This window comes from Hemibagrus wyckioides, linkage group LG01 (genome assembly GCF_019097595.1).
Source record: "Hemibagrus wyckioides isolate EC202008001 linkage group LG01, SWU_Hwy_1.0, whole genome shotgun sequence".
In the NCBI taxonomy this organism is placed as follows: domain Eukaryota; kingdom Metazoa; phylum Chordata; class Actinopteri; order Siluriformes; family Bagridae; genus Hemibagrus; species Hemibagrus wyckioides.
This window is the reverse complement of record NC_080710.1, coordinates 11,763,104-11,789,506: the sequence shown is the minus strand read 5'-3', so window position 1 is coordinate 11,789,506 and position 26,403 is coordinate 11,763,104. Positions and strand designations below refer to the sequence as shown.

At 36.0% G+C, this 26,403-nt stretch overlaps 4 protein-coding genes across 6 annotated transcripts; 1 reads left to right on the top strand and 3 right to left on the bottom strand.

Moving 5' to 3' along the window:
- Positions 1-303: 303 nt before the first annotated feature.
- On the bottom strand, positions 304-2,911 carry LOC131358243 (transmembrane protein 100-like). Its single transcript, XM_058397856.1, has 2 exons — positions 2,637-2,911; positions 304-2,038 (listed from the first exon to the last, which is right to left on the bottom strand). The coding sequence occupies exon 2, from the start codon at positions 1,725-1,727 to the stop codon at positions 1,299-1,301; it is 429 nt and encodes a 142-aa protein (XP_058253839.1). The 5' UTR covers positions 1,728-2,038; positions 2,637-2,911; the 3' UTR covers positions 304-1,298.
- Positions 2,912-7,339: 4,428 nt separating this feature from the next.
- On the top strand, positions 7,340-11,184 carry rcvrn2 (recoverin 2). The gene is made up of 3 exons (XM_058391194.1): positions 7,340-7,785; positions 10,824-10,935; positions 11,055-11,184. The coding sequence occupies exons 1-3, from the start codon at positions 7,405-7,407 to the stop codon at positions 11,138-11,140; spliced, it is 579 nt and encodes a 192-aa protein (XP_058247177.1). The 5' UTR covers positions 7,340-7,404; the 3' UTR covers positions 11,141-11,184.
- si:ch211-149k23.9 (germ cell-specific gene 1-like protein) lies at positions 11,047-18,953 on the bottom strand. Of its 3 annotated transcripts, XM_058390921.1 has the most exons (8): positions 18,603-18,953; positions 16,677-16,892; positions 16,389-16,452; positions 14,522-14,724; positions 14,238-14,285; positions 13,903-14,055; positions 13,659-13,770; positions 11,047-12,734 (listed from the first exon to the last, which is right to left on the bottom strand). In XM_058390921.1, exons 2-8 carry the CDS (start codon positions 16,885-16,887, stop codon positions 12,389-12,391), a joined length of 1,137 nt encoding a protein of 378 aa, XP_058246904.1. In that variant the 5' UTR covers positions 16,888-16,892; positions 18,603-18,953; the 3' UTR covers positions 11,047-12,388. The 3 variants fall into 3 exon arrangements, with proteins under 3 accessions (XP_058246904.1, XP_058246963.1, XP_058247055.1); XM_058390980.1 differs by lacking the exon at positions 16,389-16,452 and having other exon boundaries at positions 14,522-14,692; XM_058391072.1 differs by lacking the exons at positions 16,389-16,452; positions 16,677-16,892; positions 18,603-18,953 and adding an exon at positions 15,747-15,971 and having other exon boundaries at positions 14,522-14,692.
- A 241-nt stretch (positions 18,954-19,194) lies between these two features.
- On the bottom strand, positions 19,195-22,574 carry atg12 (ATG12 autophagy related 12 homolog (S. cerevisiae)). Its single transcript, XM_058391317.1, has 4 exons — positions 22,414-22,574; positions 20,631-20,767; positions 20,433-20,495; positions 19,195-19,329 (listed from the first exon to the last, which is right to left on the bottom strand). The coding sequence occupies exons 1-4, from the start codon at positions 22,532-22,534 to the stop codon at positions 19,270-19,272; spliced, it is 381 nt and encodes a 126-aa protein (XP_058247300.1). The 5' UTR covers positions 22,535-22,574; the 3' UTR covers positions 19,195-19,269.
- Positions 22,575-26,403: the final 3,829 nt, after the last annotated feature.

The window sequence follows — 26,403 nt, the reverse complement described above, 5'->3', positions numbered from 1 at the left end:
TCCAGAGTTTAGTATGACAATAGACATGGGAGTCAGATTAGACAATCCATCTACTTTTTAGGAGAGAGAAGGAAAGTCACATGGACATGAGGAGAAGTTGCACAGAAACACTACACAGCCTCAGTTTAGGATTAAACCCCAAATCCTGAAATGATAAGGCAACAACACTTACTGTGCAAAATGGCAGGGAAAACCTAATGTACATTCATTTCAAAAGAAAACCATTCACTTGAATACGAATAGAAATATTGTATTGCACTGATACACAGAGAGAAGCACTCAGATAAGCTGAGTAGATGGAGAACAATTATTTTATTGAATTTGCAAGCCTGACAAAGCTTAAGCGGCAGTTTACAATATCATATTCATTACAGGATATACAACAGGATTCAAAATATAGTGAGAAAGAAAAGTTGTTCCTGAGGCTCTATATTCATATTTCTCTTTGAAAAAATATTCAAGTGTAGAATTCAGACAGAACTTCTGAAATCATTTCTACACATGCTGTTTTCTATTTACATCAGAAATGCTTGAATGTGTCCACTCTGCTTGCAGAAAATTCAGATAATTATTTCCTGTTTTATTTTCTCTGTTTGTGAGCAGAGAGTGAGAGAGAGAGAGAGAGAGAGAGAGAGAGAGAGAGAGAGAGATGATAAAAACATTATATTTATGTTGATTATTATGTATTATTATGTATGATTATTCCAAAATTTCTTTTTTATTTACTCTTTCGCTCCAAAGGTTGGGGTCACTCAAAAATTTTATTGTTTTCCAAGGAAACACAAATGAAATTAGTCTGAATAGAAAATATAGCAAAAGAACAGGACATGCTGACATGTCAGAGTTAGAAATAATGATTTTGATGGAAATGATGAATGTTTTCTTCACAAACACCTTTTGCAGAAATTACAGTCTGGGCATTCTAGCTGTCAATTTTTCAAGATAATCTGATGAGATTTTACCCCATGCTTCCTGGAGCATCTCCCACAAGATGGATTGGCTGATGGAGTCTTCCTCTGTAGCTGAAATCAAGCTGAAATGCGCAAGTGATCCCAAACTTTTGAGCGGTAGTGTACATAATATTGAGTAGGTATTATGACTGATGAATATCAGAATGTCAGTGGTATCAGTATTAGTCAGAAATAGCATAGTCAGAAATACAGAGCATTCTGCTCATAAATATATCAAATCTCTTGAATTAGGAATAATGTCCAGTTGACAAATCAATGCACAGAATTAGTCACTATATTAAACTATTGGGTGACTAAAACACAAGCTCAGTCCTCAGATCTCTTCTTTCAGACAGTCATAGTTTTTATGACAGTCTGCCCTCCCTCAGCAACCAGGACAACCTTTCCTTCTTCCCTCTCTCTCCTCATTTTCCCTGTCTTCTTCATGATAAAACGAAACCCAAACACTCCAACTATAATGCCTAAACTTATAACTAGGACCACTAAACCCAGAGCTAGCAGATTTGAAATATTCCCCTCATTTATCAGTAAATACTCCCTTAGTCCCACACAAAGTGCACTCAGGCCTACTAAAGTGCCCCAAAACCCAAAGGCCAACATACAGGAGCCGCAGGACAGTTCAGTGCCCCCAGTAATCACAGTAACGCCTGCAACAGAGACCACCCCACTCGGGAGAGTCACGGTCTCAGACTTAGGGTCGTATGTCACTGTGGGGGTCGGGTGAGGGAGGGAGGAAAGATCAAGGATTGGTTCCATTGTGAATGTGACTCACGATGAGTGTCCCAAAGTTCTTTTAAATGAGTTTATTCCAGTATGTTTGGTGACTAGTAACAGCAGTGCTATTAACACATTTTTTCAAGCACACATTCATTGGGATGTTGTCGATTAGCTCAATATCGGAGAATTGGATCTCAGGGAAATTTTCAGTCCTCTCTGATTCCAGTCCAACAGAGTAAAATGGCCAGAGGTACTTTAAAAGCTGCCGTTTCTCTTCTTTCAGCCCCTTCTAGAAGTTCTTCTGGTTTATCAGACATGCATCAGACGTTTTTTCCTCTCTGGCTTAGATCCTGTTATTTAGACAAGGGAAATCAGTATCGGTTGCATAAGCCATACTAATGCAAATCTATAAAAAAAATGGGAAACTTTTTGAGAGCTTTTATTGACCATACAGTGGATAAAACTACAACTTTATTCCTATTCTTTATTAAGTCATAAAATATCTATTTGTAATTTGGGATAGATGGGATAGATGTAATATATCATCACTAAAGACCTGCTTCTGATAAATAAATAAGGACCTGCTTCTGATTTATAAACTCAGTGCCTTATACATTTGCATTTTGCATTCGTTTGCTCTAATTTTCTATTTGTGCCAAAAGAGTCTATAGCTTCCTAAAAGCTGTACATTTAAATACATGCAGCAAAGTATTCATGAGAATTGGCAGTATGCTTCTTTTTTTTTAAAGCAATTCAGTTTCCCATTTTAAGAAAACAGTTAAATGATTCAGTGAATAAAAATCAGTGAAAAACCACAAATACTTAACATGTAGTGATTTTTGTACTTGAATTATACAACATAAAATATCATACATACAACATACAACATAAAATATCAGACTCAATATAAGGAATAAAAGAATAATTAAAAGAAAACATTTTGCTTACCTTTTAATTCTCTTACAAATGATCATTCAAGCAAATACATCCACAGATGGAAGAATTTTCTCCAACAAATTCAGTAGATATGTTACTGACATGCAATAAATAAATCCATCCTAGTGGCTGAAAAACGCTAAAGCACCGATTCTATGTACTGGCTGAAAGCAAGAACCGCCTTTAACCCAAGCTGATTACTTTAATAACAAGGGGGGAAAAGTAGGCCGACTTCAATTTTAAAGTTTAAAAGATTTATGATCTCTCTGGAGCAGCTGAGTCTCAAAGGGAAGAATATGTACTATGAGTGTGTAAGGTCAGAGACCAGGGCTTTTATTTGGCCCTTGTTATTATTTGCGTTATCATTTGTTTGTTTTCATTGCTCTTTGTGTTCTGAAGGAATTCCATGTCTGTCATTAAGCATCATTACGACCCATTACCTCCTATTTATCTAAGATCCACTCCCTTCCTTTTCTCCATCACACATTCTCACTAAACACACGGTTGGACCTTTAGCGAAGGCATTGTGTTCTAGGCAGAAAGTTCGTTTTTCCTTCAAAAGAAACTTCCCCTTTCTGTCCATTCTGTTGGTCTTTCCCCTGTGTCTTTATCCTGCTTTTATGCAACAGTCAGAGAGGAACCAAAGAACAGGTAAAGCTGAAATACTGCCTAAAAGTACTTCATGCAAAAAACATTAATGTAGTTTGGAGGTTTAAAGTCCTTTCTGGTAGCAAACCATAGAAGTACATTTTGTAACATCACTTCCTCTCTCGTTACAATACTTGAGTACATGGTTCACTATAATAGTACTTTTTTTTTAGTATCAATAAATCATAATACTTTTATCTTTACTTGTGTTTTTAATTAAAATATTCCAAACACACTATTTTTTATCACTGTTACAAAGCAGAAATTGCATTTAACCTTGGAAGGCTGTAAACCAATTCAATTACTGTAAACTAAATAAATGACAGTATGTGCAAGTAAAACAATGAAACTATTTAATTTCAAGACACAATCAAAGTCTACACTTTAGGCAGCAAATGCATAGTCAGCAGTAGCAATGTCTGAGACAGTGGAGACAGATGAGCATCTCTGGGCCAATTTAGCATTTATTTTAAGTGCAAAGGAAACAGTGTGGGAGTGAGCTGCAATTTATGTGAGCCATATGTTGCTTCTACATGCTGAGAGAGCCTTATGTTGCTGTTTAGCAAAACAAACATCCCAAGAAACTCATGAATTATATGAAAATTGCAGTTTGGTCTCCTCATTGTCCTGAGTGCTGCCTGTCCCATTTATAGTGTAACTTCCATGTCTGTAGTGATTTCAGAAGCAACGATGAGTTCAAGTAAATGTTTGGTAATCCAAAGCATGCGTTCTACTTCTACACAGAGCCAATGATGATGCCGTTGACTTGCTTTCAGGTACCACACCATAGCAATCACTCATGAACCCACAAAGTGCTGTAGAAGACTATACCGCTGAGGCTTTGGCGATATGCTAAATCAGACTTTCTAACTGCTCCACATCAGCAAAGTTCTTCTTATAGAAAACTAGGGGATTGTAAATGTTGTAATGATGTAAATGTTTTCATAGATGATTACAGTAACATGGCCTGAACCAGTGGTGTCCAATCTTGTCTGCAAAGGGCCAGCGTGGGTGCAGGTTTTCATACCAATCAAGCCAGAGGATGTACAAAGTTGTAACAAGCAGGACTCAGGAAATGTGTGACAATCCATGTGCAGGAGTATTATCAATAGAGTATTTTATTAATAAAATTAATAGCAGTCCAGAATCCAGAAATCAGTGTAAGAATGGGTCAGAGTCATACAAAATGATTCATACACAGAATCAAAAGGAAAATCCAAAGAGCAGTCCAGAAATAAGGCAATGGTCAAACACAGATCACAGGCTCAGAGCTTAGACAAATAATCATGCAAAATTTTGCAATAACACTGAGTAATTGTGTGTTCTATGAACAGGATATGACCAGAGAGAAGTGTTTGGGGAGTATTCTGAGTATACCTCATTTGGTATGGCGGTGAATTGTCCTTGACAGATGTTACACCAGCAGATCCACAAAGAACATCATATTACAAGAGTCATACTTTTTACTGACAGGTTGGGATATCAATCACTAAGAGGGCTTTCATACTGACACTCCCACTTTTTCACATTAACTCCTCAACATGAACTATTGGTAGAACAATGTTCCTATTTCTGCTCTGTCCTTTGGTTCAGTTTGTCCATCCCAGCTCAGTTTAGCAGCTTGTATTTGCAGAAAAAAATGTTGTCAGCGTCCCAAAATACACAGCATGTTTGATTTACCTTTTGCCATTGGATCAAGTCAGGAATGAATCACATTTTTCTTTAATCCACATCAGAATTTGGTTGGAACTGGAGTAAGAGCACTTGGCTCAGATGATCTTCGACTGGTTGTTATGGCTTGGACCTAAATGTGATCTCTGTGTTCTTTACTGCTTAAACAAACTACACCAAGGTGGGAAGTGAACCAGAGATTGATACAAAAAATCAAATTGTGTTTAAAGCCATATACTGTTGAAAGATGCATGTGCGTCTTAAAGGACCAAGATAGACACAAGATGTTACTTGATAGAGTGATAAATAATAGAGACACATTTCACCATTTAATACAGAAACACTGAATTCAATTTTAGGAAAGTCCAGACTTCATGTCTACTCTTAAAGCCTTTTCATTATAAAATTGATTCATAAAATTTGAAACTTTTATTTTCTGTACTTTTATCTTATAGTTTGGGAATTGTAGAGTGTGTGTGTGTGTGTTTTTGTTGTTTTTTTAGAGACAAGTATCAGTCTTATAAAATGTCCAGTGTAATAATTCAAAATATGATGAGACTGTTTCAAAACATCATTAAAACCCAGGAATCCTGTGAGTTTTTTTTATTTTTATTAATAACCACATTTCACAGTCAAAAGTCAAAGTCAAAGAAGCTTTATTGTCACTTCAACCATATATAGCTGATGCAGTACACAGTGAAATGAAACAATGTTCCTCCTAGACCAAAGGTGCTACACATAACAAAGACAAAGTACAGGTGACGCAGACAAACATAGAGCTATAACATTGAGATAAAGCTAAACTATACTTAAGGTGCGATCTTTAGAACCTAGACATACAACAGAAGTGCACAGGATGACAAGACAGTGCAGACAAACAGGACATATAACGGCGGCATTTTCCATGAAGACAAAGTCTATTTAAGGACCTTACACAATCTTCTAAATCGTGGTCCACTATGGGTAGAGATTCCTTGGGCTTATTCCAGTACCTTAAATAAAATGTTGTCTAGATGTCAACAGGATAAAATTAGCATAAGTGTGGCCTCAAGAAGTTTATTGTTGTGGTGACAGCATCCTAATAGGCTCTAGGGAGTAATCCAATAGAAATGGGATCCCAAAGGCCACAAATAGTTGAGCCAAAATCCCTGTTCAATTAGCGCCAATGAGAGAAGCATATATATATATATATATATATATATATATATATATATATATATATATATATATATATATATATATACATATTTATTTATTTATTTATTTTTACATAATAGTTCTATGCTATTTACCCTGCAATGTATTTAAATATAATAGAAAAGAATAGATAATAACAATAATACAAGTATAGATCATTTGATTATAGTATGTTATGAAATATATTGAAGGAAGTTTAACATTAAAAAAAAAATACATTCTAGCCAATTAACATTCGCCAAAAGAAAAAGCCAAAGGAGCCAAAGGAAAAGTCACATGGACAGGAAGGAAAATCCATGTGAGTAGAGGATGTGTGAATGGTTTCTAAATGTCATTAGTGTTGCCTCAAGAAACCTGCAGAGAAGATGTGACTGTTCAATTCACATGAAGCCAGAAAAAACCTTATCAGCTTCCATTTAGAGCATCGAGAGAAGACTGGGTCAGAGCCAAGAGTAATTTAACAGAGATCCAAACATCCCAAATGGCCCTGTTTACTCACTGCTGAAGGATAAGTGAAACTCTAAAGTATCATGACTAGATTTGGGCCAAAAAACTGAGAGTGTATTAGAAATCTCTTATAGAGGACATGTGAGATTGACATTGGTTAACATTAGGGAATCCTTGGTGTAAAGGTTGGGTCTAATTCTAAGCAAGCACTAGAGGGAGAGGATGAAGGGGTAGCATTCTGAAAAAAAAAAAAGACAGCAGAACAGATGGTATGGCTTAAACATCCTCAATTACTAAGTATGTGGTTTCCTCTGAGTTTTCTGTAAGCTGCTGACTGTAGCCTGACTGTGATTGCATTGTTTGTAATCTCACACTCATGCTTTACTGTAGTTTTATCATTATAACAAAGATTATTTTTTTAATTCTGAGTAGATATTGAGTGTTGAGAAAAGTTAGGAATGTCTGTATGATATGTAGAGTAACTTAAAGTTTCGCACACTTAACAGACTGTGACTGGAATATTTTTATAATTGTAGAACAGAGAGGTTAATTCAAATCTCAACAGCTTAAAGGAAGTGAAATCCACCTTTACCAGACTTAACCCTGCTGTCAGAGGTAACCACCTAATTCCTTCTCCACCCACTGTGTTATCTCATCCCCCCTCTTCTCCCTGCTGTCTACAAGTCAGATTTAGTAATCTCTAAGAAGACAACCATTTTGCTGAAAGAAACAAATCCCATTAATTAAGAGAGTCAGACTTTGAGAGACAGCTTCTGCCTGTGGCATTAAGATCTTGCTCCTGCATCCAGGTCCAGCAATGGGAAACTCCAAGAGCAGTGCCATGTCCAGAGAGATCCTAAAAGACCTGAAGATATCAACAAATTTTTCAGAGGACGAGCTCTGCCAGTGGTATGAGAACTTCCAGAAACAATGCCCGTCTGGACGCATTGCACCAGATGACTTCGAGAAAATCTATGAGCGCTTCTTTCCTGACAGCGATGCCACGACGTATGCCAAGCATGTCTTCCGATCATTTGACACAAATGACGATGGGACACTGGATTTCAAGGAGTACATAATTGCTCTGCACATGACATCAGGTGGAAAAACAGAGAGGAAGTTGGAGTGGGCTTTCTCACTGTTTGATGTTGACAAGAATGGGTACATCACCAAGGCAGAAGTATCAGAAATCTGCCAGGTAAGTTACTACTGAGGCTGTAGTATATAGTGAGACCAGTTCAGGCAATATTGTGAATCATTTATGAAACACTGTTTTAACCATATTTAAGAATTTCAGCAACTACAATAGGAATACTGTGGGCAAAAACAGGGTACTGAGGTCACTATATGAGTGAATTTGTTTAGCCAAAGTGTAAGCCTAATATTTCAGTAATGTATACAAAGGAGAAAATCATTCATTACACATACAACAGCAGAACACTAGCTAATCTCAATTACAAAACTAATCTAGCATTTTAGTTTTAAATATATTGGCTTTTCTGTGTATACACCATTTAAAAAAACTTGCCTAGTCTAGTGTCAATGATTTATTGAATAAACACTCAAACAGTGCGGGTGTACATACTGTAATTAACATTTTATATGCATGTGTTAGCTCACTTTGCTACTTTATTTACATTATATCTGGTTTATTAATGTTGTGTTAAGATTTATGGTTGGTTAACTAATGCAGAAAATAATGTAAGTCGCAGTAAAATGTGTAAAATAACCCCTAATTTATTTCCTGTAGATAAATGTTATTTGCCTATGAGGATAATAAAGCCTATTTCTTGACTGATGATTAATGCAGCATGTTGGAATTAGGTGCTGATGGATCTGGTCTTTGGCTTTCCTAAGTAGCTAAGTCCGTTTTAAAAGGCAGTTACCTTTATGACAGCAGTTGTACATGGAATATTATGTCTCTTAAATAAATCTCAACAGCATTCTAACTTTAAATTATGATTATTGCACACTTGATTTGTCAGTTTCTGGTACTGACAAATTATTTATATTCTCATTCAGTGCTACTTTCCTGTATCACAAAGGGAAATGTTATGTACAGCAAAGTTCAGTGAACCTGAGTGGAGTTTTATTAATTCATTCTTCTTCCGTATGCATTTTATCCTGATCAGGTCGGTCATAGTGCATCCAGAACCTTGGAAACATAGGGCTAGAGATAAAAATACAGGAGGGGCAATATAATGTCGTCTAATCCACCTACATGTATATTTACTGTGGTGGGAGGAAACTGGAGAACCCAGAGGAAACTCACATGGACATGGAGCCTGCAACACCAATTAGGACTAATAACCAGTATTGCTTAATTTTGTATAGCCCATGTTGTGTTTCATAAATATACAAGACATCAAGTTTTACATAAAGAAATGAAAATATAGCAGAATATTACTAGATTTACTAGTATACAAGTTGCCTAGATTATGGAAAAAATATTTAATTAAGTGACTAAAAAGTCTATTTTTTTTTACCTTAACTAGTTAACTACCTGCAATTAAGGGCATTTCATTATTGTTCATTTCTAAAATGTGTAAATATGCACTGAAAGTAAAACTCCAGCCTGAGGACAGTGGTGACTCAGTGGTATATGGCACTGGTTTATTAGTCAAAAGGTCAGGCTTCAAGCCTTCACACTGCCAAGCTGCTACTGTTGAGCCTTTGAGTAAAGCCCTTAACCCTTTCTGCTCCAGGTAGCCTTTAGAAAGGCTAGCATATTTTTTCAATCATTTTCAGCTTTATATTAAGGTTTTCTTATGTAATATTATTTACCATATTATCTAACTGGAACATGGATTTCAACATTAATACAACAAAAATAACATTAACAAAGTAACCAACACTTGTACTATCTTTTCAAATATTAAACCAGTAAGCCTGATAACCAATACCAGCATTGACCAACATTAACACTATCAGTGAGTAAAATTAAAACCTACAATGTACAGTGTGATTTAACACATTCATTAATATTTTAGTTAGTACCTTCAATTTTTCACACTTTGTAGTGTTTCAGCTTAGAAATAAAATAGACTTGGAATTAGGATTATAAACCATATGGCCTAAAGGTTGTGTACACCCAACCATCACACCCATATGTGCTAAATATTTAAACATCCATATTAACAACATTAATATTTAACTCTTCCAGATATAGTCTCTTCTTTTACTAAAATAACCCTACACTCTTCTGGAAAACCTTTGTACTAGATTTAGTAGTGTGGACATGGGGATTTGTACACAAGAGCATTAGTGAGGTCATGCACTGATGTCATGCTGGAAAGTCTGGTGCGGTCTGGTTAGGATTCCAGTTTATCAGTGGGGTTGAGGTCAGGGCTTTGTGCAGACTACTTGAACTTGTCCACTCCATCCTTGTTTCCGTAGTCCTTGGTTTGTGCGTAGAGGCATTGCTCTAGTGCAGGGAAAATGTAATACTGCAGCGTTTGAGTGTCATATGATCTCAATATAAATACACCTGTTTTTGAACGTGTCTAAAACGTATCTTAACCAATGGCATCATAAAGACCAAGGAGCTGTCCAAACAAAGTTCTGGAAAAGTGTTACTCATCAGGGTTTGTTAATAATATATCCTTTATAAATATATAATATATCCTTTACTTAAAAATAAATAGTGTATTGCACATCTAAGAAGGGGTCATCCACTAATGAGTTGCTGAATAGTTGCTTACTCAGAGAAGAGGCCAAGGGTAACAAGAGTAATAATGCTACCACCATCATGCTTCACTGTGGGGATAGTGAGTGAACATAGCAATCTGTTCCACTTTTTTTAACTTGTTCATGAAATATAGCAAACTTTAATATATAGCTCACCACTTTCAATAAAGACCAGGGATTTTTTGCCATGTCCAGACTATGGTTATTCACTCTGAGCTGTGGATCTCTCCAGCTCATCAGAGTTACCCATGGTCTCTTAGTTGTTTCTCTGACTTGTGCCTTCCTTACCTGCTCGCTGACTTTTGGTGGACAGTCAGAGCTGTGGCATATTATTTCAATTTTTTAAATAAGAGATTTAATGGTGCTCCAAGGAGATGTTTGGAACATGTTTAATATCCAAATCCTGACTGATACTTTTCCAGAACTGTACAAGAACTGCCCTGGTCTTCATGATGCTGTTTCTTTGGGTACGTTCTTTATGTAAAGATGAAAGGGTTACCATTTTTTTTCTTATCATTTCTTCATAGTTCTTTCCTCTCCACCCCTTAGGCCATTTTTAAGATGATTCCCAAGGAAGACCAAGAGAGGCTTCCAGCAGATGAAAACACACCAGAGAAGAGAGCAGAAAAACTGTGGGGGTATTTTAACAAAAAAGACAATGGTAAGATTCCAGAGCAGTGGATGTGACTATTACATTACAAGTCATTCGATATAAATGGTTATTCATATTTTTATTATTATGAGGTAACACAAACAACATTTCTTTCTTTGTTTTCTCAGAGCGGTTGGCTGAAGGGGAGTTTATTCAGGGGGTGATGGACAACGAAAATGCCCTCCACTTAATCCAATACGAGCCTATCAAATAAACAAACAGAAAGCTGGACCCATTCTGGGGCCTCCAGTTACTTTGTAAATACTATTATTTTCTGTTAAATGTTGGCAGATAAGGTGAATGGTTGTGTTTTCAGTTCTGTAATACACACTAGTACTCCTGTACTTCTAAACAGCTTATGCATCCATTCACAATGCAACTAGATATTCAAAATGCATAAACATCACAATGACAAATACATTTTTATTGGACCATAATGCTTATTGGACAATTTGACTAGAAAGGTATTTCATTCCAATGTTTTCTATATAAAGAGAGTGGTGGAATTTATTATTTATTATTCATTATATTAGCTTTCTATGGGAGATTTATAGCAATGAAGTCTGTTGAATATTGATCTCTAGTGCCACCAGGAGGAGGCAGCTGTTTAAACTTTAAGCAAAGTAGGCATTTAAATATTGTGTCTGTCTTATTGTCCCATTGTCTCATTGTCTCATTTCTGATGGAATAAAATTTTAAGAAAATGTGAAGTGTTCGAGGCTTCTCTGAGGAGCTCACAGAAGCTGACATTTAAAGAGATTGTGTCTTGTAAAATGTAGGTTGTACAGTGTATACTGTTTCATTGGACATCATACCAGAGAACTCCAAACAAGACTGACCACCTCTGTGATCATGTTTTCTACAGTTGATTGAGTAATTAAACGTGGAATTATGTGAAGGATTATCACATAAACACATATGAATAGTTCATGTGAATAAGGTAATCACATGTGCAAAAGAAATCATTCACCTGATGAACATCACACCTTAAAAATGAAACCATCTGCCCTACATATAAAAAATGAACACATAAAAAGAATCATATGGTACAAAATAAAACAACCTACATGTGAAAAGTCTACTACATATAATAAATTTGTGATACATGATGAGTTGAAAAGTTACTTGTGTAATTTCACACATGAAACGTGACTTTGCTGTAAGTCTCTATCAATACATGACTACTGGTTCAGTAGGACAGCGACTAAGAATAGCATGTTCATCCTCTGAAAAAAACACAAAACACATCAAGAGCAGTTCCACAATAATAGCAAATGTATTCTGAAATAAATGCTTTGTGTTTTAATCCAATCCATGTGTAATCCACTCAATATCTCATGACATTTCATTTAAAGTGCGCTCTGAATCCAGACTGAGACATCAATCCATTTATTAAGTCTTCTCAGTATCCAAGAGACCCTCAGTATCATTATTTCACTTCTGCCAATTTACATAACTTTCATTAACAAGGTGAGTCTGTTCCCTCACTGTCTATGGCCCCTTCCATGTAATCCATCTCCCTCTCGCAGTCCTCACACTCCTCCGGTTTACATCCCCCTATCAGCACCACTTTTGCCTTCACTTCCATACTCTCATGGTCTTGCCACATTCTATCAATCATCCCACCAGGATGCTGCAGTAGGCCACTGATAGAGTAGATTCCACCTCCTGAAACCACCTCCTCATAGGAAGGAGCTTCCTCCAGGCGTAGCCTCTTTCGACGGCGAATCTCAATGATAGTCTTGGTGTAGGAGTTGAAGGTGAGGACAGCAGCACCCATACAGCAGCTAAAAGACACCCAGGCCATGCTGAAAAGAAATGGAGAAAACACACTAGGACACAGACTGAGAATATCATCAGTTTAACCTCTGTTAGGAGGTAATATACCATTAAAGGCACACAAACAAGGTTTTTAATATGCTAATAGTACTTCAGGAAGAGATAGATCTTTAGATGTTGTTCAAAGATGGCCAGTGATTTGGCTAATTAGACATTGTAGGGAAGTTTATTCCACCACCTAGATGCCAGAACAGAGAAGAGTCTTGGTGCCTACGTACCTTGTACCCTGAAAGATGGTGGGACCAGCTGAGCAGTGCTGGAGGATCTGAGGGAGTGTGGTGAAGTGCAGGAAGTGATAAAGTGCCTTAAGGTAAGTGGTTGCTAGTCCATTTTTGGCTTTGCAGGCAAACATCAGTGTTTAAAATCTGATGTGGGCAGCAACAGGAAGCCAGTGGAGGAAGTGTATCAGTAGGGTGGGATGGTTGAAAACAAGTCACAAAAGTGCATTCTGCACTTCAGTTGCAGGGGCTGAATGGTACTCAGAGGCAAATCTGCCAGGAGCGGGTGACTGAACAAGCACCATAAATGATTCCTGTTTATAATATAAAACTCAGGCATATATTATGTTAGATATTATATATTATATTAGATATAATGATATTAGATTAGATTAGATTAGATTAGATTAGATTAGATTAGATTAGATTAGATTAGATTAGATTAGATTAGATGTCCTATTCATGCAATATTTTTTGTGACATACTATTTATTGTCATTTATATTGGAGAGTTTTCCCCTATTTCTAATTTTTGTCGTTGAATTGGTTTGATATGTCATTTAAAAAGAATAAAACTTTTACTCAATGAAAATGGAAATTTTATTCTGAATTCAGTCATATGTTATTGAGTATGTACACTGTAGTGAATATTACAGAAATAAATGAATATACTCACGCAAAAGACCAGCCATAGTCCCAGTTCTGAGGTCTCCAGTCTTTGGGTCCTATTATCACAGTCACCTGGAAAACTGTGGTGTACATCATATGGGCCATCATCCCAGTTAGGCCTGAGAAGGAAATGTGAGAGACATAAAGCTCCAAGTAAGAAAAACAGAAACATGGAGATCTTTAAATGCTTACTTTGCACATTTTTTTTTACAAAACAAATAATAGCAGAAAATCCTGGCTTAACTTCATACCTGACAGCACAGTGCATAGGGCTGCAAATGCGTTGATTTTGAGTGCATGCATTTCTTTATGCAAACAAAAAACCTCCAACCACATCAACAGAAAGCCTGTCCCCAACAGACCGATGTATATGAACTCAGATATCATAGACAACCAGAGAACACCTTCAACAGAAAGACAGAATGAGGTAGATGAAGAGGTAGTCTTCACACTTAGATAGATAGATAGATAGATAGATAGATAGATAGATAGATAGATAGATAGATAGATAGATAGATAGATAGATAGATAGATAGATAGATAGATAGATAGATAGATAGTTCATACAAGAAACCAATATTCTCACCATGAGTATCTTCAGGAGTTAGGTCTAGAAACCTGCGACATCGCTCCCCTGCAGAATAACAGACAAAACATTTCCTTTTAATATACATTACCAATACAAAAATATTTATATTGATATTATGTATAGGCCAATTGGAAAAGCATTTACACTCGAATGGTGATGTGTAATAGGTTGCTAATTCTACCATATTCCATCTTTCTCTACTCAAATTCTTTCTCACTCTGTATTTCAGGATTTCAGGACCACTTTTATTACATGCTTTATGCTTGGTAGGGAATTCTTACCATCAGCATGCTTCTCACAAGATTTCCAGAATCCTGCGTGGAAGTACCGAAACATGTACTTGTCCTCTCCAGTTTCCCAAATGTACTGCACAGCATTAGCCAGCTGTGTCTGTTGGTTCTTGGTAAGCGGTTTTGTCTGGTTTGGTGACACTGTTCCATTCATGGAAAGCTCTGGGCAGACAGAGTGACTAAAGGTCAGATATCTGAAGTTAGAACAAGGCCAAACAATTATTATTTCTTTAAATAATATCTAACAAACAGGGTGTATAATTATGTATTATGTTATATTATATTTAATTTCACATCATATGATTTTTTAATGATGTTCTTCACTATGTTATGCTGTGCTATATTATATGAATCTTGAATCTTCAACTAAACATGTGAAAATAATGATATATAAATAAAATAATAAAAATAGTAATATGTTCATACATGGGAAAAATTAATATGTGAAAAGCCACTTGTGTAAAAAATGTGTACATTGTGTATTTATTTTAAATAAACGCATTAAAATACACAGAACTTGCAAAAAGCTGAAAGAAAGAAAGAAAGAAAGAAAGAAAGAAAGAAAGAAAGAAAGAAAGAAAGAAAGAAAGAAAGAAAGAAAGAAAGAAACATCTCTATTTTTCCTTAACTTTTCAATATCACCCATTCTTTCAACCAAATACTCAAAGATTAAACTATTAATCTATATAAGTTATGAAATTTGCTCACTTTACAGGTCATTGTGTGTGTGTGTGTGTGTACGTGTGTGTGTGTGTGTGTGTGTGTGTGTGTGTGTGTGTACGTGTGTGTGTGTGAGTGAGTGAGTGTGAGTGAGTGAGTGAGTGAGTGTGTGCATGTCTTTATTTAATCAGATATTTGAAAGGGATTTGTGATCTTAAGCTGTAAGTTTAATGAATATCATCTCAGAGAGTAATTTAAGAGATCAGAGGTAGTGCCAAAACCTGACCAGCTTAAACACTACAGATCAGAAGAACAAGATGAAATGCATTTCAATTAAGGTCGTACTCAATCTAATTTAAAATATCACTCGTATCCATTGTAACCCGCTTATTTCATACATGTCACAAAACGGAGTGAGAGAACAATCTGTACTGCAAATCTAAGCAGATATCTGGATAAGATAAGATAAGATAAGATAAGATAAGATAAGATAAGATAAGATAAGATAAGATAAGATAAGATAAGATAAGATAAGATAAGATAAGATAAGATAAACCTTTATTCGTCCCACAGTGGGAAATTTCCACGTTACAGCAGCAACAAAAGAAGAAAATGTGCAAATAAATTTTACATAAGTTATTCTTGGTGTGTTGATTATTGTAATACATACAAGTTTATTAATAGTATTTTTGGATATTTTATTAATTGTAAGTTTGAAACTGTGTTTTGTACTGGTAGATAACTGCAGTTCATTTGACACAATTCTAGACATACAGTATTTTGGAAATGAACTAGTATTAAATATTTTTAAAGTATACTACTACTACTACTACTAATAATAATAATAATAATTAGTTGTAGCAGTAGTAGTAATTATGCCTTTGTTAAAACTATCTTGTTAAAACTATCTTATTAATACTTTAACAGTTAATTATATTTATTTATTTATTTATTTATTTATTTATTTATTATTTACTTAGTCCTATGATTTAAGTAGAAATATGTAATTATTGGTGTGATATTTATTTTGTACAATAATTTATTTTTCACATTTTATGAAGTGTACCATTATTTTTGGAAGACACTATAAATATTCTCCAGAAGGCATGAACAAATTCTACAGTTGATCAAAAAATGTCTCTGGGTCAGTCCTGTGACAGTAAGAGTTGACAGAAACTTGAATGGAGTAATAAATAACCTGAGCTGAGTTTTCAGCTTCTCTGAAGACTTGTGATTTTGATATGTTGTTAACTCTCTTGTGTCTGTGAAAGAAATATTATTTATTTATTATTATTGTTTGTTGCTTTCAGTAAATAAGCAGGATGAAATTACCAAATATGTGTATTATTATTATTATTATTATTATTGTTATTGTTGTTGTTGTTCTTCTTCTTCTTCTTCTTCTTCTTCTTCTGCTTCTTCGATATTTCACCAGTCTATCTAACTAGATCTGTTTACATTCAGCTCATGTCACACTGGTTGTTACCTGGTTTCGCTGTGCCCACTGCAAAAAGCTGGCTGTTGTTCTGGCTACATTTCTCCATTTTCACAGGTGAGAGGCAGAGCGGTTTCACCACTTTCTGTGTTCCCTCACACCAGTAGGAGGTGCAAAAGGCCAGCACAGACATAACCAGAGCAAGAGAGGTCAAAGAGAGGCAGAGAAGAGAGCGGGAGCGGCGAGGCATGTGCTCCAACATGGTAACTAAAGCAAAGAGAAAACCATGACGATGATTATTCATTGTTAATTAACAGTTTATTTGTGTTCAGTAATAGGTGCTGGGATGAGGAACTGGAAATTGTTAGATACAGTGGGAAAACAGTGGGAATGTTAAAGAAGTAAAAAAAAAAAAGGATGGATTTCTATGGATCATGGGAATCCAATTTAAGATGTTTCCTGCTAAGGGATCAAGTGAATCCACATCATGTAGCACAATGTCCTAGAGCATAACCATTTTTTCTTTAATCTGTCACATGTCTGTGTGTAATTAAAAACATTTATATAAAAGCAAATAGATGACACCAAAGTAAACAAGAGGACAGAAGGAAGAAGCATGATCAAACACTCATGGTGTGTCTCACTAGCTTCCTCTTAAGATATGCCACAATTCAGACAGCTCGTGAAATTACAGTGACATCCTGAATTATTAGCATCTATGGAAATGAGCAGAAATAAATATATGAAAAGATTAAAACATATGCAATCATTTCATTTTAAACATTCTAATATATAGTTTTATTTAGACTTACTTAAAAAATATTTACTAGCACAGTTTTCTTTCTACAAAAGCCTGGTTTCGTAATTACTGGCACCTTTACAATTAATATTTTGTGATGTCTCCCGTAGCAGGAACTGAGTCACATCCTGTGAAATCAAACAGGTTGGAGACACTTGTAGAAGGATTGTGACGCACTTCTCCATGCTGAAGAGTTTGTGTATTGTATAACTTCCTTCTTCAGGTCAGATCCCAAGATCTCTCAGTAGGGGTGAAAAACAGAGGCTGAGGTGATTTTTTTTTTGTTGATTTGGAAGAATGCTTGGTTCTTCATCATCATCATCATGAAATCTGTGTTTTGGGGCCAAAACTTTACTGTAGATATCAGATGCATCTCTTTGTATGCCTTTTTGTAACCTAAGAGGCTGAAAGTGTTCCTGACCCCCGAAAGTTTGATTTCGGTTCATCTGTTCACAACATGCAATGCCAATGCTGGTGGCTTAGAAAGGTTTAGAAAGTGCCTCTATCTTGCCATTCTTCCACACAGCTTAATGTTATAAAAGTGATGTTTAACGGTGGCATTAAATTTGATTAATCTTGATCACTGCCTCTCCCATTCATTAAAATGCTTTAGAGATATCAATAATTTGGGCAAATTTTAAAGAGATTTTTGCAGATAAATATTTTCTCATTTTGTTTGGGTGGAAAACAGATTATTGTAAATACTGTAAATATTTATTTTAGACTTTATTCAAGACTTTAATTCAACAAACAGGTTTCTGTCAATGCAAACCAGCAAGACTCTCAGGTCTTTATCAGTTTGTCTAAATAACTGTATTGTTACATTATAACAAAAATGACTTATTGAAATAAAAATAAACATTATTATACAACTGAATTAAAACTTATTAAAATTAAATGAATAATAGTAACAATTAAAAAAGAAATAATAATAATAAAAATAAACTAATAATAATACAAAAATAAAATAATAATAATAATAATAATAATAATAATAATAAATCCTTTAAAATAAATAATCTTACAGAAATTATTATATTTTTTCCGGTTTCTTTGCAGTTGAGTGAGACATCAGTACAGGTGTCCCCTATCCAGACAAATATCATTATCAATGCCAATAAACTGAATAAAAAACACTGAGCTTACTGAATAAACCAAAAAAAAAAATCCTTTCCTACCTCAAGAAACAAGTACACAATGAACAATTGTGAATGAACAGTTCCCTTCCCAGTCCACCCTTTGTCTTCGTTTCCTATTTTCTGGGAAGAGCAGAGCAGAAATGGCCCTCAGCCATGCAGGCAAGAAAGCAACATGTCTTTAGCCTCTCACACTTGTCAGGCTTTCACTCATTTTCTCTACAAATCTCCTCCTTTTTGTAATCCCTCCATCTGTTAGTCCATCTTTTCTTGTTTTGACTTTCATTCCTTCCATTTGTACTGTTGCAACTCTGCCAATGCGATTACACTTTTACTGCACAAGAGCACAAATCACATGCAATGGCTTTCCAAATCATCCAAACATTAACAAGAGGTAACACTACAGACTTTAGGTTTTTTTTAGGGATGTGACAGCTGCGTGGTAATCCCTCGCCCCAGCAACCAATCAATATGCTGAGAGAGAAATGTAGGAAAACACAAAACACATAATCGACCAAAACAAAAGAGAAGAAAGGTGATATAATTTCATATTCATTTATTTACATTTATTACATAAAGAAAAATAACAAATAATTATTAATTATAAAAACTGACAAGCAAACTGAGATATGAGTGTGTGTGTGTGTATATGTGTGTATATATGTGTGTGTGTGTGTGTGTGTGTGTGTGTGTGTAAAACATTGAGAGGTCATCCCCAGGCTTGTGACTTGCAATAATGAAGAACAAGTTTCCCATCGCTGCCAAAACACTGAAAGCATAAAAACAGAACAGTGAGACACACACACACACAATATATTGTGCAATATACCCATTTTAACTCCAAATCCACATCCAGAAACAATAATACATGCAGTAAATCATAGATTTAAAATGTCACAAATTAAAGTTTAGTAGATGATGGAAACACAAAAAAAGCTTTTTGAATTTGTTGGATTTCATCTTAATGTACTGAACAGGTCACTTGTCCTGCTAAATTTTGTTAGAAAGCATGCATCATGCCTTTAACATTTCCTGGAATTATAAAATTAATCATAGAGTCATGTCCCACATATTACAGTTCTATATAAAGTGAGAGTTGGAGAGAAATATAAGTTAAGTTATATGGTTATGACCTCCTGCATATCCACAGGCCATGTGTTGGCAGTGCCAAGGCTTTGGTGCTAGCAGATTTGGTTCGCAGAAAAAAAAATCTATTTAAGTCTTCACTGGATATATACACACAGACTTTCATTTCTCTCTCTCTCTCTCTCTCTCTCAGTTTCGTAACTCCTAATAGACACACATGTTCACTGTCACACTCACATTTTTACCCTACACCCTTGCATTGAGTTTTTAACCCTTGGGTTTATTTAATGTATGTATAAATAAAAAAGCTATTTTCGAGTTATGAAACCTCGTGTCTGACTCGTGTATGTTGTGGTCAAGTCAGCCATGACAATATAATAAATCATTACATCATCGTGAGTCTGCCAGTACAGTACAGACACCGATATCACATGTAAGAGGGGGAGTGTCGTAAAAAAAAAAATAAGATAAAAAAAAATAAGGAACAATGTGACCTGTTACAAATCACACTGTGCTTGTCATGGGTTTATATACTCTTAGACATGCCTGTCAAATGACAAAAAAAGAAGTTGGCCAAATATGAAACGAAGACACAGAACAAATTACAGATTATGAACATTATACTTATTACTTAGCAATATTGTGCTCACAAATCATTTACTAAACTCATACAAAAAGAGCTCATTCAGTTTCAACTTGTCCATCACTAGTTCCTAAATTAATATTTCAGAGCATATGTACACAAAAACAAGCATTAGTCATATCCATATTGTATCTAACACTTACATCGAAAAGGACACCCACTTCTTGATCTGGTGATGGAGCGAAGGACTGATTGACATAAATAAACTAGGGAAAAAAAGGAGTGGCATGTAAGACATCACAGCAAAGTTGACTAGTTTACTCACTGTATTATGTATGTAATAATCACTTCCTGACACACCATCACTATATGAACTGTGTGCGTGATAAAACAAAGGGTACCAGTTGTTCGCTGGGCTCAAGTTTAAGAAAGCGTGAGATGAACTGAGCGAGAGACTGAACAGTCCTCCCTCTCTCTACTGCCCACTTCTTAGTCTTCATAATGGGAGTGTCTCCTACTGCCTTTAACAGGACATCGACTGGGAGAGGGAAAAAAAAAACACAGAAGCAGGTAAGTCTGCCATTATTATTACATAACACATATCTAACTGCAATGATGTATGTATTGATCATGAGCTGATCGCCCTAACACGGAGATCGAATTACTGGCTGTGTGAAGTTTCACATGTGCTTCCCATGTCCATGTGTGGTTATCTGTGGAATCTTCAGATTCCTCTTATCTATGAGTTGGGCTGGCTATGCTACATTGTCCCTAAGTAAGTGTGTGTGTGTGTGTGTGTGTTGTGCCTGGCACTGGCTTAACATCCATGGTTAAATTCCCAGCTTGAGCACAGCATTCCCAGGACACGATCTGGATTCACCTCAAGCCTGACTAAAGCTTTAGTTTAGTTATTTGTTAGATTTTTTCCTCTTAATTTATTATTTAATTATTTATATGTTATGTTGTCTTTATTTATCACATATACATTACTGCACAGTGAAATTCTTTCTTCAAATATCCCATCCTTGGGGGTTGGGATCAGAGCACAGGGTCAGCCATGATGCTGCAGCAGGGTGGGTTGGAGGACTTACTCAAGGGCCCAACGGAACCGATCTTCCGGTCAACGACCCAGAGCCTTAACCACTTGAGCCACCACCGGACCACCAGGGAGTAAATACATAACAGAAGAAATTTACACAATTTCTGCTATTATGTCTTTATTGCTAATTGTGTATTTCAGTTAAGTTTTTATATTGTAGTTTTTTGGGATGATGTCGTCCCTTTGTGATTTTGTTTAGAGTGAAAAGCGCAAATGAAATCATATTTACGTAAAAATAAAATCTTGATAAATAGCGTTCTTTCATAAAGTGGATATTAAGACCTTGTGAGGACTATGTAGAAGTTACGTCAAAAAAGACAGACAATAAAAAAAAACACACAAAGTTTTAACCTTAGTGTTTGTATGAAAATAAGCCGGCCGAAATTTTCAGCGACCTATTTCAAAATATTTAAAATGTTATTCCAAGTCTTATCAAGCACTTTAACAGTTTCTTCTTTCTGGAGTTTCTATCATGCCTGTGGTGATGTAAAGAGCTGACTCAGACCAAGATCCTGATAACAAATAGAGGCCTCTTTGTTTGTATTTGTATTCTTCCACTAGTTTCCTGTTACTCACTGCATTGCATGACCATCCCATTAAATATATTAGAACTCTTTGAATACTTTAATGATTAGTTATGGATAATTAAGTAGTATTATTGACTCATTATTTATAGTTTGACTTTTGCAAGTTACGTCAAATGTTTATCTTTTATTTATAAATAATTATGTTGACTACAATAGCTGTTAAATTAATAAATTTTTTGATTTTTTTGATATTAAAATTCATATTAATGAAACATATACCAGGCAACATTTAGTTTAAAATGTTTATAAAGCTGTAACATTTCTCTTTTTTTAATGTTAATACACATTACCGCTGGAGAGCTAGCACACTAGTATTTACAAAGCTATCAGCTCTACGATTGGTTAAAAAGCAAACCATCCTGACATTTCATTCGCTCCTCGTCCTGTCAATCAAGCATCGCGGAAGTAACTCCTTCACTGAGCACAGATACATCAGACTTTCATTATAACTAGCTGGCTTTTCCAACACACAGCCTAATGAGTAGATTAAAAACGTACTCTTTTTTTTCTCCTCCGTCTTTGCAGAGTCACCGGAGTCTGCTGCGACATTTGTAGTTTGCTGTGTAGATGATTCTTCTTTTTGTGGATCTGTGGGAGATTCTGCGTTGTCTGACATCATCTAGCTTGAAAATATAATAACCAGTGCGCCAGAAAGAGGTTTCAAAATAAAAGTCCCGGGGCGTAGTGTCTTTAGGTTTCTAGTCGTCGTCGATATATTTACGAGTAGGCAGTCATCGTTTTGACAGAAGGCAGAAAAAAAATCTAAATAATTTGAGGACCTAGACAAGAGTTTACAGGGCACTGTGAGATATTAGCTAAAAGCGCAGTTGATAAGTTAAGTCAAGTGGCATTTTAACCATACACCGACCAGGCATAACATTATGACAACCTGCATAATATTCTGTTGGTCCCCCGTTTGCTGCCAAAACAGCCGATCATGCACTGTGTATTCTGACACCTTTCTATCAGAACCAGCATTAACTTCCTCAGCAATTTAAGCAACAGTGGCTCGTCTGTTGGATCGGGCCACATGGGACAGCCTTCTCTCCCCATGTGCATCAATGAGCCTTGGCCGCCCATGACCCTGTCACTGGTTCACCACTGTTCCTTCCTTGGACCACTTTTGATAGATACTGACCACTGCAGACCGGGAACACCCCACAAGAGCTGCAGTTTTGGAGATACTCTGATCCAGTTGTCTAGCCATCACAATTTGGCCCTTGTCAAACTCGCTCAAATCCTTACGCTTGTCCATTTTTCCTGCTTCTAACACACCAACTTTGAGGACAAAATGTTCAGTTGCTGCCATGATGAGGAGATAATCAGTGTTATTCACGTCACATGTCAGTGGTAATGTTATGGCCGATCGATGTATATAGCTGGAGCTGTGAACAGTGAAATGAAACAACATTCTTCCTGGACCATGGTGCTACATAAAATGGAAAGCTACATTAAATAACAAACAACTTGGGACTAAGTACATTAACACAGTTCAGTTCCACATAAAGTGCATGTGTGCAAACGGTGCAAAATGACAGTATAATACATTACAAGACAGTACATTACACTACACTATAATACAGTAGCGTGCACAGAGCAGAACTGACCACTATACAGTTCTGTAGGGTTGAAAGTAAGGATGCTTCGGTTGTAAACATAGCAGTTAGCAGCAGTTTTGCAGCAGCATTAAAAAAGTGATTTGCAAAAATTGTATTAGAGATATACAGCTGAATATGAGTGTGGGTGTGTGTTTGTGATACACAGTTGCATTGTTACACAGTCTGGTTGTGAGAGCCCGGGTGCTTCTGTACCTTTTTCCAGATAGCAGAAGGGTGAAGAGTGTGTGTGAGGTGTGTATGGGGTCATCTTCTCAGCTGTCTCAGAAATTTTAAAGGTTATTTATCTTAACCGACAACAATGCACCACTGTTTGGCAGCTTTCTTGGTATTTTGCCTGTAGGTCATCTACTAAATTACCAATTTATCATGGTGAAGGTCACGGTGGATCTGGAGCCTATCCTAGGACCACCGGCCATGCAGCAAGAATACACCCCAGATAAAAGTATATTCCACACACACACTCTTTCAAATCTATGTGTAATTGTAAGAAGCCAGTTCACCTACTGGCATGTTTTCCGGAAGAGGGAGGAACCTGGATAACCCAGAAGAAACATTTAAGTCTTTGCAAACACAGTAAGCTCAGGATTTAACCTGGGATCCTGGAGCTGTGAGGCAGCAACATAAATCACATTGCAACATCTCACTACAGCTGTATTGAGGCGCTGTTTTCTGAATTCTAGTCAGTTCCTTTTTTTATTTACTTTCTCTATTCACTTTTCTATTCTTGTCGGCTATTTAGTGGACTGAAATTCAGCCAGGAGGATTTCAATTAAAACTGAAACTAAACTAAGATAATTGACCCCAGATGCCAAAATATAGGCAACTATAAGTCTAACTTTAATTTTCAGGAGGTAATGATCAGGATGTGACTTGGCCTGCATACTGCTGCTCTCTCTTCCTGCTGGAAAATGATGGTAAGAACATCCACTGTATGGCCAAAATCTTGTGGACTATCACATCCACATGTGCTTGTTGAACATCCCATTGCACTCTGCATAAATATAATAATATAATAAACTCCACATTTCTGGGAAGGCTTTCTACTAGATTTTGGAGCATGACTGTAGGGATTTGTGCACATTTAGCCACAAGAGCATTAGTCAGGTCGGGTGAGAAGGTCTGAAAGTCCCGAAGGTGTTCAGCTGTGTTGAGGTCAGGACTCTGTTAGTTCTTCTACACCAACTTTGGCTATGAAGTGTTGCATGTTATTTGCCCAATTTTTTCTGCAGACCTTATAAATAAGCTTGTTAGATTTACAAATATTCAGTATGTTAAAATAAAGTGTTTGTGTGTGTGGGGGGGGGCAGATTTGTAACAGAAAGTATAATAAACCTGTTCCTTCTGTTTTATGAGAACATAATGTATACTCTAAACATCATTAAAGGTGCCCCAAGAGTTCATGGGAGGGGCAAAATATTGTACAGAATGTTTCAAACTTCAGCAATGCTGCTGTGCCTGATAGACTTGTACCACCACAAGGCCCACACCGTGTCTATCTCACTGTCTGCTGGAAATGGTTTACATATATGATAGGTGTGTCTATTAAACTGGCAACGTCATGTACAACAGAGCAAACTATTCTGTCTAAATAAGCAACAAGTTATAAAAAGGTTGTTGAATGAAAAAGTCAACTTTCCAGTTGTCTGATCAAGCATGCGATTCAGTTTCAGACGTCCAAGTTTCTTAACACAAGAAAACAATTGATGGAAGATACTGATGATAGATTTTTACAGGTTTAAGTGTGTGATCAAGAGACTTATCAGCTTTCACTTTAAATTCAATCAACCTGATTATACAGGGCAATAATTAGAGGGTAATTTTAACTTTTAGCTTTCTGAACAAATGTTAATAATGCAAACTTCTCATACAAAGACTCAACTGATACTGATTTAAAAACATAACGATTTAATTCAATTAAATCGGAACAATTTCAATCCTGAGAAATGATTTGCTAAATCTAAACATTATTTGAAGTACACCATGCTATATGTCAAAATCCATTTTTAAAGCATTTAGCTTTGTCCCTCGGTGTCCATAACCTTATTTGACCTCTAAGTTTGAAAACAAAGCGGTATGTCGCATCTAGAAGAAAGTGCACAAAGAATTCCAGGCATTTAACAGCATTTTTAACTGAAGTGCTATTTTAGAGCTGTGCTGCTTAACACTGTTCTTATAGATCTACTAGCTTAGTGTTGGTCTCATATTTGGCCTAATGGACACACCCGTTTTAGGTCGTCTTCAATAACATGATTTCAACAACATCTTAACATGGAAGCTGGTCTACAGTATATTTCCCTATACTTAGGAAAAATAGCCTTTAAAGGAAATGTGGAAATGCTCTAGTTAGAAATAGAGGAACATCAGAAGAACCACAGAGTCTTCTAGTTATGAAGATAAGTTGATGAGGAATTTATTTGCTTTTATAGATTTATATTGGAAGAAATCTTTTTGTCCTTCTTGCATAATGTTTGAATGTTTGGGTAATTTGACTCTTTGCTTTTTGCACAAGACACTCAGACACACACTCAGAGAGAGAGAGAGAGAGAGAGAGAGAGAGAAAGAGAGAGAGAGAGAGCACAGGGAGTGAGCTCATCAGTGTAAAATATGGAATTCTTCCTCTCTGTTTTTACCCTCCTTTTCCTGTGCAACTTTTAAGCAGTGGGATGTCCAGGATGTCTGCTTTTGCTCAGGCTCCATGCTTCATGGTCAGTGCACAAGCACAGATCTTTGTCTGTTACAATATCGTCATGTTGTTTTTTACCAGAAAATACATACATGCATATATCTTCAGATGGAAATTGTGCATGGCATATAATACTAAGAAATTATGTGGCTGTGCGATTACTCATATCCGACATGAATACATTTA